This window comes from Papilio machaon, chromosome 13 (assembly GCF_912999745.1).
Source record: "Papilio machaon chromosome 13, ilPapMach1.1, whole genome shotgun sequence".
Classification (NCBI taxonomy): Eukaryota; Metazoa; Arthropoda; class Insecta; order Lepidoptera; family Papilionidae; genus Papilio; species Papilio machaon.
The window spans coordinates 3,044,625-3,057,073 of NC_059998.1; the positions used below are offsets into that span (position 1 = coordinate 3,044,625).

At 32.9% G+C, this 12,449-nt stretch overlaps 4 protein-coding genes across 4 annotated transcripts; 2 read left to right on the forward strand and 2 right to left on the reverse strand.

Annotated features, from left to right (window-relative positions):
* The first annotated feature begins 1,974 nt into the window (after positions 1 to 1,974).
* LOC106717728 (juvenile hormone esterase-like) lies at positions 1,975 to 3,673 on the forward strand. The gene is made up of 3 exons (XM_014511642.2): positions 1,975 to 2,247; positions 2,314 to 3,333; positions 3,467 to 3,673. The coding sequence occupies exons 1-3, from the start codon at positions 2,066 to 2,068 to the stop codon at positions 3,666 to 3,668; spliced, it is 1,404 nt and encodes a 467-aa protein (XP_014367128.2). The 5' UTR covers positions 1,975 to 2,065; the 3' UTR covers positions 3,669 to 3,673.
* A 683-nt stretch (positions 3,674 to 4,356) lies between these two features.
* Positions 4,357 to 7,269, forward strand: LOC106717925 (juvenile hormone esterase). The gene is made up of 4 exons (XM_014511893.2): positions 4,357 to 4,567; positions 5,224 to 5,501; positions 5,853 to 6,887; positions 7,055 to 7,269. Exons 1-4 carry the CDS (start codon positions 4,379 to 4,381, stop codon positions 7,257 to 7,259), a joined length of 1,707 nt encoding a protein of 568 aa, XP_014367379.2. The 5' UTR covers positions 4,357 to 4,378; the 3' UTR covers positions 7,260 to 7,269.
* A 390-nt stretch (positions 7,270 to 7,659) lies between these two features.
* LOC106717727 (replication factor C subunit 5) lies at positions 7,660 to 12,074 on the reverse strand. The gene is made up of 8 exons (XM_045680673.1): positions 11,893 to 12,074; positions 11,739 to 11,803; positions 11,527 to 11,654; positions 11,071 to 11,233; positions 8,755 to 8,914; positions 8,368 to 8,582; positions 8,050 to 8,127; positions 7,660 to 7,878 (listed from the first exon to the last, which is right to left on the reverse strand). The coding sequence occupies exons 1-8, from the start codon at positions 11,925 to 11,927 to the stop codon at positions 7,715 to 7,717; spliced, it is 1,008 nt and encodes a 335-aa protein (XP_045536629.1). The 5' UTR covers positions 11,928 to 12,074; the 3' UTR covers positions 7,660 to 7,714.
* LOC123721578 (ras-related protein Rab-28-like) lies at positions 9,244 to 10,526 on the reverse strand. Its single transcript, XM_045680674.1, has 4 exons — positions 10,398 to 10,526; positions 10,148 to 10,330; positions 9,794 to 10,027; positions 9,244 to 9,459 (listed from the first exon to the last, which is right to left on the reverse strand). The coding sequence occupies exons 1-4, from the start codon at positions 10,467 to 10,469 to the stop codon at positions 9,244 to 9,246; spliced, it is 705 nt and encodes a 234-aa protein (XP_045536630.1). The 5' UTR covers positions 10,470 to 10,526.
* Positions 12,075 to 12,449: the final 375 nt, after the last annotated feature.

Here is a 12,449-nt window from a genome sequence, read left to right on the forward strand (position 1 = left end):
AATTAATGTTTCGTAAAGAAAAAAATGGTTATTGTGAGAAAACTATAAAAGATAGATATATGCTATCGCGGACTTTTATTTAGCACATTTAAAGAGCTACAATTCGCCATACGTCATTTTGATGTAGGTCTTATAGTTTAGCCTACGTAAACGCTGAAAGCAAAAATGTCCCTAATTTTAGCAACAAATTTTGAAGCTTATTCAAAATCTACTAGTCTTCTACTTATTTAAAAAAAAAACAAAAAAATGGGACCCACCTGCAAGCACTTCCTTTCGATTAAAATAATTTTTATCAAAATCGGACCACCAGGGACGGAGATTCGCGGTAACACACATAAAAAAAAAAAAACAGTCGAATTGATAACCTCCTTCTTTTTGTAGTCGGCTAAAAAAATATGTCCTCGAAAAGTCATCATTTAGTTATCATTGAGATTGCTTTAAAATGACATCGACAAAAAGTTATCGAAAAGACAACATTTTGCTGAGCTCTAAAAGTCAACATGTTTCAGACAACATTATGTCATCTTTCTGACTTTTATGCCGAACGGGACGTATTACATATTCGTAATAACAAACATTCATCCATTCATCTAAACTTTCACATTCACAATATTAGTAAGATGTAATTTCTTCTATATTTCAGGTAAAATATATACTGGAAAATGATATTTAAATGTTTGCTAATATTATTTTTCATTAAATTGGTTGAACCAAAGACCTATCAAATAGTCAACACAACTTCAGGACCCGTTAGGGGCATATTGAAACATTGGAATAATATTAAATATTATACATATTTAGGTATTCCATATGGTGAAAAACCTACTGGTCAACTACGATTTATGGTAAGTAATAATTTACTTCAACAGGATAAAACTACAAAAGCAACGCATTTAACATTAATGGCGGCTCCACATTAGTTCCGCAAAGCACTGCGGACAGGCGTGAACGTGAATGTGGATGGTTTTCGCGTGTGTTAGCAGACGTCTTGTTTTTCGCGACAAAGGGTTCGCGCCCCGTTCGTGGGTAACTCTTTCACTTATTTTTAATTTAATTTAATAATTATATTGATATTAATAATTTTGATATCATCCACCATTTTCTTTTTTTACAACGCTTTAGAATAATTTTGGACATCTAAATAGTGATATGTTGCCACAGCAAACAAAGTTATTGCACCAGGTTTCATGAACGAATGTGAACATGTCCCGAATGTTGAGGGAATGACTTGTGCCGTGAATTCACGCCGCTAATGTAGAGCCGCCATAAATGATCACTGTTATTCATAAATAGCGCTAGATGAGCTGAGACGCATTATACACCAATACTTGATAATTACCAGAAAAAAATCAGGTAATGTAGAATACATTATAAGATCTTAAATATGTAGTGATTTTTTACTCAACATAGATAAAGGTTATTAAACAAAAATTTAAGTTTTAAAAAATTCTGTCAAATCAATAACTCCAGTTATAAGTAATAAGTTATACTATTTGTAAGAAAACATGAATTCTCGCCAGCGACACAATGCTTTTTGCAAACAAAATACTACGAGTTCTTTTACTAAAAAAAAAGTGGCTAGGGTAACGCGGAGTGAAGTGTGTAGGCAACTTTTCTTGTGGGGTTTTGTAAAACCTAACGCGCACCTAACTGATGTATTTATTGTAATAGACCAATAATTATGTTTTTTGTAGGATAATTTTTTGATTTGCACGTTTTTAATTTTTAAATAACACCTATAATCTGTAATTCTATTATTTATCTGTAGTTCTATTCTGTAATCTGGTAATTCTATATTTTTTTATGGTAATTAAAATTAGTGGTGTATAATATTAGTAACTCTAGTCTCCCAAAGGTTTCTTTCATGAAAGATAGCTTTGTTTAATTGCTCATATAATACCACTTAATTCCTATGGCATACTTATTGCATACATAAAAAACTTCAAATATATTTGTTTGAATATTGCAGCCTCCAGTTCCAAAAAGACCATGGACACATGTGCTCGACGCAACACGCGAAGGCCCATCATGTCCGCAAGGACCAGAAAAGTATCCGCGAGAAAAAATGGACGAAGATTGTTTATTCATCAATGTATATGTGCCACAGAATAATACGAATGACAAGTTGTCGGTACTATTTTTCGTGCACGGAGGCACATTTCGTTTGCTATCAGGCAATAGTGATATAATATATGGACCACAATTTTTTCTAGAACAAAATGTTATTTTTGTATCAATGAACTACAGGTAATTTAGTCAAAATATTTTTAGTAATATATTAATGGACAGTTTCTAATTTAATTTTAATATTAGGTTGGGATCGCTAGGATTCCTATCACTCGATATAGAAGGAGCACCAGGTAACACAGCTTTAAAAGATGTAGTATTATCCTTGAAGTGGATGAACGAAAACATCGAACGTTTCGGAGGTGATCGAAAAAAAATAACGATTGGTGGCCACAGTAGTGGAGCAACGATGATACATTACTTATTGGTATCTAAACAGACTGTCAATTTGTTTCAACGAGCAATTATGATTAGCGGTAACGCCGTGAATCCCAGATCAGTGGCAAGGCATCCCAAAGACAATGCCTATATGTTGGCCAAAGAACTCGGCTTGGACACAAACGACGACCAACTTCTACTTAGGAAACTTAAAGAAGTAGACGTTTTCGACATTATAGACGCAGAAGTTAATTTGACTAATTATGACGAACTTATTTTACGACCATTCTCTTTTTTCCTTCCCACAGTTGAAAAGGAATCTTCTCACGCTATCGTCACTTCGGATCCTATTCAATTAAGTTTGCATGAGAATGTATCAGTTTTTTCCGGTTTTAATGAAAGAGAAGGAATATATATAATACCAAAAATTTTTAAAAATAGCTCTAATTTAAAAAAACTGATCGATAATATAGAACTGTGTATACCGTCCAACATAGAATATCCACTTAAATCAAAAATATCTCTAGATTTGGGCAAATCAATCAGAGAACGTTACTTTAACAGTGACTTATCCAACTTTACTTTGAATAATATTGTCGATTTAGCGTCTGATTCACAGTTTATTTACGGCATAGACGCGTGGATGAAAAGGAAAAAAGGGATCAATAAAAGCAACACCTTATATTATTACATGTTCAGCTTTGACGGAGATCTTAATTGGTCGAAAATAATTTATGATATACATTTCCCTGGGACCGCCCATGCAGATGAAATGGGTTATATATTTGTCACTAATGACACTGAATTACTTTTAAATAACACCAGTAGTAAGAGCCGATTGGTTCTGAACACCTGGATTACATTATTATGTAACTTTATAAAATTCGGGTAAGAAACCTTTATATAACGATTCTGATCTGAAAGCAAGCTGTTCTTGACAAGTCAACATCTAAGTTTAATTAAATAAAATAAAAATCAAAAGAAAAGCGTTGGATCATATATATATATTGAATTGTTTCAGAAATCCCACCCCAGAAGGCAGTAGATTCAAGTGGCCGAGATATGACAAAAATAGATCAATGCTCATTATAAACGAAAACCCGAAGGAAGGGAGGGTTACAAATCCGCTTCTTGACAGACTGAATTTTTGGTACAATGTCTATGAAAAGTATGACCAATACGTAAAAGAAGGCGGCAAACTGGAGAAAAAATGTATACCGTAATCAAAATGGACAAAGACATCGCTTTAATTTATTTATGTGAAACGAATAAATGTTATCAAATGTATTATTTCTATTAATTTAATAAATAAAACATACAGAAAACACGATCAATCCAAGAATTTATACCTTTGCTAATATAAATTAATTCGTTTGATAACTAATAGTTTGGGTAGGTGCTGTAAAATCTATAATGTTTTTAAATTCTTATTTTGCCATTAAGATCATCATGATACAAAGACTGTTTCTTTCTTTTTCTTTAAGTCAAATATTAACAATTAAAAAAAAAACAAGTTAACAAGGTAAGCAATGGTTTTTATACAATTGATTGTGTTATCAATATAACTATAATATTTACAAAACTTACTATAATATAATTACTTAAATGATAGATTTCTGTTCGGTTCATTTAATAACATAATAAACACTGTAAAGTTAATACAGTCACGATTCAATACAAGTAATGTACACGTCAATCGAATATATATATATATATATGCATACGAAGAATCATTTTCGTTATATTTATTTTTTAAATTGTGTCACTAATAATTTAAAGATCTGTTAAGTTGTTTTTCAACAATGTACTCCAATTCGGTACGCGACTGTGCAAACAATAATTATGCCTTGTGAATCGGTTTAATCATGTTGGCGGATTAACCTGCATTACTACAGTCCGCTTTAAGTTTAGTGCTGATGTACATGGTTTTATAATGTTTTTAATCGCAGTAATAATCTATATATTCTTGTGTTTAAACGTGTCTGACTTAAATAAACAAAGAATAATCAAAACAACTAGCGGCCCCGTTAGAGGTCGCTTACAACAATATGATGATATTTCGTACTATTCCTACGAAGGAATACCTTACGCAGAAAATCCTACAGGATCCCTTAGATTTCGGGTAATTTTACTTTTTTATAAACTAGAACTACTTACTATTACTTTTCATATATCTTTGTGGGAACCGTGACCTATTTACTTCACTATTGGGACAATACATTTTCCATATAGAACACTTTTTTCGTCTCTACCAAATAGGAGGGTGCCCTCAAAATCTTTTAATACCTGGATCGTCTCTTATAAACTACTTATTAGCTACACTATTGTAATTTATTTTTTGTTCCATTTTAATTTGAATTTGATTTGAAATTAGAGGTTTATTGTTTTCAAAACGCGAAACAACTGAGCAAACAAATTATTATAAATAATGTACTAAATAAGTAGGGCTTATATTTGATATTGTACACGATTAAAACATTTTGCATACTGATATCAAATACGAAAAAGAATAAATTAAGTTGTATTATAAAATATAATATTTATTATTATATGTTCGTTGGAAATAAATATTTCAATGATAGGCAGAGTATGATAGTACTCATATGTAGTTAGATGGGTTCCATATTAAAAGTGAATTTCTATTTCTACTTATTTCCTAAAAATAATATAAGAAGTACACGTCTATCAGTAATCTTAATACAATTAAGAACGAATTAATGATGACAATTCGTTTGTTTAAGTTGTGATACACTAAGTTTGTTTTGTTACATTCGACAGCCCCCGGTCCCGAGGGAGCCATGGACCGATGTGTTTAATGCAACTCAAAGACCACCCGTATGTCCGCAAATAACCTTGAAATATAAAAAATACGAAATGAGTGAAGATTGTTTACGCCTTAATATTTTCGTGCCGGCATTCCGCACTGATGAAATATTATCAGTACTAGTGTTCGTACATGGAGGTGCATTCCACTTAATCTCTGGAAACACTGATTTAATATACGGGCCTGAGCTTTTGATGAAAAGGGGCATTATCTTTGTTACTATGAACTACAGGTAATATTAGTGTTCATTTGTTTACCTTTTACTTTTACCCATACTGCACTTTATATGTACACTAGCTGTTGGCCGCGACTCCGCCTGCGAGGGATTAAAAAAACTTTTTTTAATAGCCTATGTTTTCTTCCAGGCTATGTTCTACATAAAGATGTTGATTCCATAATTTATAAACTTTGCAAAGGCAAAGTTTATAAATTATGGAAATCCATCCAACCATCTAAACATTCGCATTTATTATATTAGTAGGATTGGTTACGGATTTTTAAGTTTTATTCGAATGAATTATCTTTATTAGCTGCTAAAACGTAATAATGTAAAATCCTAATTCATGTCTGATGTTAATTTTAGGTTGGGAATTTTAGGATTTATGTCCCTTGATATCGAAGATGCTTCCGGTAACGCGGGTCTGAAAGATATTCTACTGGCGTTGAAATGGATAAAAGCAAACATCGAAAGTTTTGGAGGTAGCAGCGATAACATTACAATAGGCGGCAACAGTTCCGGTGCTTCTGTAGTCAATTACTTATTAATGGTAAATCAATCGGTTGGTTTATTTCATAAAGCAATATTGTTCAGTGGTAGTGCTTTAAGTTATAGAGTTCTAGCGAAACACCCAGTAGAAAATGCACTAAAAGTGGCCAAGATCGTCTGCCCTGATGATCAAGACAAAGAGTCAATACTCAAATGTCTAAGACGAGCTGACGTATTCGACATAGTGGATTCCTACGATCTAATGAGGAATGGGGATATGAATCCTCTAAGACCGTATACACCATTTTTACCAATTGTAGAAAAAGAGTTTTCACATGCGATTCTAACTAAAACTCCAATAGAAATTTTACGAGCCCAAGAGTTACAAAATGTGCCTGTTTTAGCAGGATTCAACGGCAATGAAGGAATTTACATGGCATCAGGATATTTAAGGTATCCTGACATTGTGTTAAAAATTTTAAGAAAAAATATTGAATTGGTTATACCATCCAATATTGAATATCCCCTAGGTTCTGAAAAATCAATGGCATTGGCAAAATCTATTGTTAAATTTTATTTTGACGATGAGAATTTTTCAAATTGGACATTAAACAATGCTTTCGACTTAATATCCGACACACATTACGTCCACGGTGTTGACTTGTGGATAAACATGCACAAAGAAAGAAAAGACAGCAATAATGTTTACTATTATTTCTTTGATTTTGACGGAGCTTTGAATTGGTTCAAAACATATTACAATATAACTTTTCCTGGAACAAGCCATGCCGACGATTTGGGATATGTATTTAGTACAAATGCAACAAAACCAAAACTAAAGTCGGCTGACAAAAGGAGCTTGGAAGCATTAAATGTTATGCTAACTGTGGTGTCCAACTTCGTTAAATTCGGGTAAGTATTTTTTAAAACAAATTAGTTGGTAAGTTTCAAATTGTTGATCTTGGTACTTACTTTAAATATCCATTCTACACTATGTTACAATCTCTAATTTTTCTTAACATACTATTTTTTCCCTTATTTACTTCTAGATAAATTATGTTAGATGAATTTTATTTCAGGAACCCTACACCGAAAAACTCTACGGAATTTATATGGCCAGAATATGGAGCTGATAGAAAAATGCTACTTTTAAACGACAAACCATGTGTTATTAAAATGGATCCGGTAATTCGAAGAAGGATAGACTTTTGGAACGACATTTATGATGAGTACCACGATTATATTGCCAATGGCGGTGTAATAGAATATAAAATAACACCCTAAAAAGAATTTATTTTTAAATTTGTAGTTTTATGTTTATAATTTTTCTTTCACACTGCGGCCAACATTATTCGGCTTAAATTCAGTAAAGAGGCATTGGATAAGTCAATACTCTGAGTCTCCCTGCGAGATCGCGTCAGAATTTATGAGCTACGCAGCACAGCCAAAATAACCGACATTATCTGAAGAATTGCAACTGCGTTCGAGGATAATGTTTAAAAAAAATAACATGGGTAATTTGTATTCAGAACTTCCAAATACTCGACCAAGACTAACTACTCAATCAACTATTCAACCGATTATTATCTGATCAACTACTGACTTACTTCTCGACCAAATTATTTCGACTTTCCAACAATACAACACTCCAACCAAACTGTAATAAAGGAAGGGGAAAATTTAATCAATAAACAGACGATATATAAATTGTAATCTTTTATTAGTGGACGTAAATACAATCAAGAATTGGTTATAGCAGAGATGTCGATCTGTTGCCTGGCGAAATGAAAAGCGGCGATGAGCGCGGCCAGCTCGATGCGCTCGCTGCAGCCACTCGCCAGCCGCGCCTCCGAGTCCGCCATCTTGATCAATAGCGATATCAAAACATCCGGCGGGAACTTCACTAAACATTATCATACATTGACAATATTTTATACAAGTATTAAGTTACTTCGCAAAAAGTGGGATGTGTTACAGATTTGACACGGTTACATGACAAAAAACAATATTGTACTTTATAGCATTTACGTATTTTATTGAAAAATTTATAATTAAGACGGCATATTTTACTAACCTCTCTGAATTTTTGTATGAATCTCTGTTAAAATGTCGCCAAGTGCTAATCCTTTTAAAATTTTCAAATCTTGAATAACTGTTAATCACTGTATTAAGAAATATCATCCTAAAATACAATACAGTTGCAGTTTTCATTGAAATTTAAACTCTGACGTCTTCAATTATGCTTAAAGTTGCGATAATCAACTAGATGAGAACAAGAAATTGCTTTCGTAGTATTTCGTACACACCCTCGGGACTTAAACGAATCGGTACCGGCAACGGACTGAACTATATATAAATGTAGCCTTTACATTACTACTACTACAAAGGATACATTTGAAGCATACCCCGAAGTCGTCCTCGTTCATGAGCCTGGTAAGTATGCTATCGATGTCGGCGCGCAGCGGGTGTCCGACGCACGTGTAGACGGTGTCCTCGGTGACGTCACGCGCCGACAACCACGTGCTCTGCAGCGTGTTAAGAACCTTGCGCATGTCACCGCCGGACAACTCCAGCAGCGCCTGAATACCGTCTTCTGATATCTTTACGCTGCAAAAATTATACTAAATATTTATCATTACGTACGTGCGAAGTCAACAAACACTAGAATTACAGAAAAACTTAAAACAAAAAAAAAAACTATAAGTTTTTTTAGAAATAAGTAGATTTATATCCTATCTAGAGTAACACATCATCAACGCAAAGTAAAAACTCCGCTTACTTTTCCTTTTCAACAATATCCCGTAGTCTTGGTACGATCTGACTGTGCTGTAGAGGTGCGAACCTGAAGCGCGTACAACGCGACTGCAACGCCGGTATTATCTTGCCGAGGTAGTTGCAGATTATACAAAAACGAACGTTATCCGTATACTTCTCTATTACTGAAAACCAATCAAGGATAAACTGATTACGATAGATCAGTGATATTTTTCTCTTAGCATAATTCTTAGATGTGTATGAAAAATTGATCAACATCTCCCTGTCTTTATCCCACTATATGTGAACATTTGAAGTAGGTAGAATGTCTAAATTACTTTCTCCAAGAGTACATAAATATTTAAATGAGGTATCGAGTTGTTTACTCATCCTTCCTCTGCCCTTTGCCACATTATTAAATTTATTGATATTCGACATAAAAAGGCCTATGAAATTAAATATTAGATGTGCAAATGCAATAAAACGATAATTTCACAAATTGTATAATTTATTATCATTGTAGAGAACAGACTGAAGACGAAGCTTTCCTTTGTATTTTTCTAAGAGTTTTTCTATTCATTATTAAAGGCGATGTTGGTACACCATCCGGTTGAGCTGTACTTTTGGGAAGTTCTAACTCAGTTGCTGACTTAATGGGAACTGCAATAGGCGGACTTGGTACTGGCAACCCTAACACTCGGGCAATGAGATCAGTGAATGCATAGTTCACCTGAAAAAAAATGTCAAAATCGTATTATGGTTGCTTATAGTTGATGCAATATAAAACCTATAGACACAAAACCTCTCTTCAAGATATAATATATAAAATACTAGCTTTAACCCGCGACTTCGTCCGCGCGGAATAAAAAAAATGCACACAAGATAAAAAAGTTCCTATGTCCGTCTCCTAGTTCTAAGCTACCTCCCCATCAATTTTCAGCTAAATCAGTTCGACCGATCTTGAGTTATAAATAGTGTAACTAACACGACTTTCTTTTATATATTTAGATAAGATATAAAAAAGATTTAATATATTGATTTTTTAAATAATTAAATCTTTTTACCATTTCCCCAGTTCTAGCGGATCCTTTAAAATTTTCCAATAAATATTTCGAAGCAAATTGTTTTACACAAGACAATCGAACAGCTCTTTGATGTTCCAAATCCGATTTATTGCCAAACAATGCCATCAGAGGTTTCTTGGTTTCTTGATCAAAAATCTCTTTAACCTTCTCTATCCATACATTTAACTTGTCAAAACTTTGCAAATTTGACAAATCATACACAAATAGCACTACCTGAAACATGAAATCTTTTATGTTCTGTGATTACCAGTTGGAATTAACTTAAACTTTATGATGAATAAATTTTTTTTACAAAAAAAAAATCAATAATAAAAAATCAAATTAAATGCTAACATCAGACGCGTACAAGTAGTTTCGAAGCATTCCAGTTGAGAGACTGTTGCCTGCAACATCGCACAACTGCAGTGGCACTGGAGGGCGCAGGCCTAAACACTGCCCTGCCAGTACTTCAGCTCCATGTGTTGTACCACCTGGTGCTCGAGGACTATTGCTCAAATAACGTTGACATAAACTGCTCTAAAACAGACACTCTTAATTTATTCTCAATAATTAAAATATGTAGGTATTATAAATGTTTACTTACTTTTCCCGTAAAAGGTTCTCCAAGAATTGTGATTTTGACTGTCCTGTGGTGATTATCTTCAGTATCAGACATTGTGACGTCACATTCATTTTAAAAATTGAAATTAATTGAAACATACATTTCAATGAAAAATTAATTTAAATTATCTAACATTAATTTTTTTTAAACTTTTTGAAAGAAAACCTCCAGACAATATAATTGAAATAAATTAATTAATTACACATTTCAATGAATCCTTATTAGAACTTCAATAAAATTGAATGTTTTCATTTATCATCTCCATAGCAACCTATCACCCTAAGTAGGGTAAACAAACATTCTTTTATGAAAATTGTTAGTAGAAATGTTAAATATAGACATAAATCATTCCTCTAGACAGAGATGGTGAACCAATGGTACACAATATTTTGGATATGTCTCAGGTCACAAATTTATTAATGCACTATAGAAAAAGTGTGAAGTGTATAAGGAGCGGCATACAAGTGATCTATGCTGTAGAATATTCCGAATAATCACAAAGTCCTAAATTATTTGATGGCACATCTACCATCTCATTAAAAAATGGCATGTTGAAGAATATAAAGGTTTGCCGCCATCCCTGACCAGAGTTAAATCATGTTTTGATAAACAGTTATTAGATAACTATTTAGTTGAAAACAAAACAATAGCTTACTTCTTCTCAGAGCATTTTGTGCATCATTTGTCATTGCATCAGCTTCATCTAAAATTATTAGCTTGGGACCTGCCTTGAATATTGTTCTTGTTGAAGCAAAACTGAGGATTTGTCCTCTAACTATTCCAATTCCTCTGTCATCAGATGCATTCAATTCAAGTACCTAGAATTACATAAGGTTACAACCTCTTAAGCAACTATGTAAAAAGCAAGTCATGGTAAAATTATTATGGGTCACGTAACACCTTAAATACCACTACAATTTTCATGCTACTCTAAACTGACTAAAGTCAACTTACAGGTTACAGGGAGGTGGTACTGGATCAGGTAGGATTATATTTTCATGAGGATTATTAAGGTTTTTTTAAACAGTAATACCTACAAACAATCAAAAGCTCACAGAAATGTGCAGCAGATAATTTAAGACACTTTGATATAAAATCGTTAACTTCTTACCATAGAATTAAATTGCTGTGGGGTATACATTTGTTTGGCACAAGCTAAAATTGTTGATGTCTTGCCTGTACCTGGTGGTCCATAAAATAAAAGATGTGGCAGTTGATTTTCTTTCATAAATTGACCAACTAAAATGGACGAAACAAAAATACATTATTGCCAATGATGATTTGTAGTCTAGTAGTGCTATTTCATTTTTAAATATTACTTACTAGTCTTTATTATATCATCGTGTGACACCAAATCTTCTAATTTCGAAGGCCTGTATTTTTCTACCCTGTTAAAATAATTTTACGATGAAATATGAATAAAATAATATATATAACATACATTTCGGCTTTCAAAATAATGCATCAGAGTACTAACCATGGTAAATTTTTGCCCGTTTCTCCCACGGTCATTTTACTTGAGTTTATGGGATTTTACGCTAAATAAATTTATACTTTGATCTTGTGATACAAATACTCGTTGGAATTGGAAAAAAAGAATAAAATTTACTTCGCGCCGAAACTATGACACTTTTTTTGACTTTGACGTAACGTTCTCAAATGTCAGTCTGACTCAGATAAGAAAATGCAAAAGATGAAAAATAAAAGATTAAAGGTTTGATGGTTATACAATAATTGACATTTAAAACTTAAAAAAACTTACTAATATTATAAATGCAAATGTTAGGATGGATGAATGTTTGTTAAAAGGTATCTACAGAACGGCTTAACAATCTTGAAATTTGGCATAGACAAAGTCGCGGGCGACAGCTTCAATATATAAACCTAAAAATAAGCTTACCAATTCTGGTACACCACAGGGCTGGGAGTTCTTGTTCCCTTTTCTTTTGTATCCACTACATTAATAAAGTACCCCACAATTTCATCTCAATATTTTATAAATTAATAACATCAGCTCATTAATTATGACTAGGT

Coding starts and splice junctions, on each gene's coding strand:
- LOC106717727 (XM_045680673.1), bottom strand. CDS start 11,927: ATGACCGTGGGAGAAACGGGCAAAAATTTACCATG. Junction 11,804..11,892: donor ACGGGCAAAAATTTACCATG/GTTAGTACTCTG, acceptor TTATTTTAACAG/GGTAGAAAAATACAGGCCTT. Junction 11,234..11,526: donor CACAGCAATTTAATTCTATG/GTAAGAAGTTAA, acceptor ATGTAATTCTAG/GTACTTGAATTGAATGCATC.
- LOC106717925 (XM_014511893.2), top strand. CDS start 4,379: ATGTTTTTAATCGCAGTAATAATCTATATATTCTTGTGTTTAAACGTG. Junction 5,502..5,852: donor TTTGTTACTATGAACTACAG/GTAATATTAGTG, acceptor TGTTAATTTTAG/GTTGGGAATTTTAGGATTTA. Junction 6,888..7,054: donor TCCAACTTCGTTAAATTCGG/GTAAGTATTTTT, acceptor ATTTTATTTCAG/GAACCCTACACCGAAAAACT.
- LOC123721578 (XM_045680674.1), bottom strand. CDS start 10,469: ATGTCTGATACTGAAGATAATCACCACAGGACAGTCAAAATCACAATT. Junction 10,028..10,147: donor ACTACTTGTACGCGTCTGAT/GTTAGCATTTAA, acceptor TTCATGTTTCAG/GTAGTGCTATTTGTGTATGA. Junction 9,460..9,793: donor CCGCTAGAACTGGGGAAATG/GTAAAAAGATTT, acceptor ATTTTTTTTCAG/GTGAACTATGCATTCACTGA.
- LOC106717728 (XM_014511642.2), top strand. CDS start 2,066: ATGGACGAAGATTGTTTATTCATCAATGTATATGTGCCACAGAATAAT. Junction 2,248..2,313: donor TTTGTATCAATGAACTACAG/GTAATTTAGTCA, acceptor TTTTAATATTAG/GTTGGGATCGCTAGGATTCC. Junction 3,334..3,466: donor TGTAACTTTATAAAATTCGG/GTAAGAAACCTT, acceptor GAATTGTTTCAG/AAATCCCACCCCAGAAGGCA.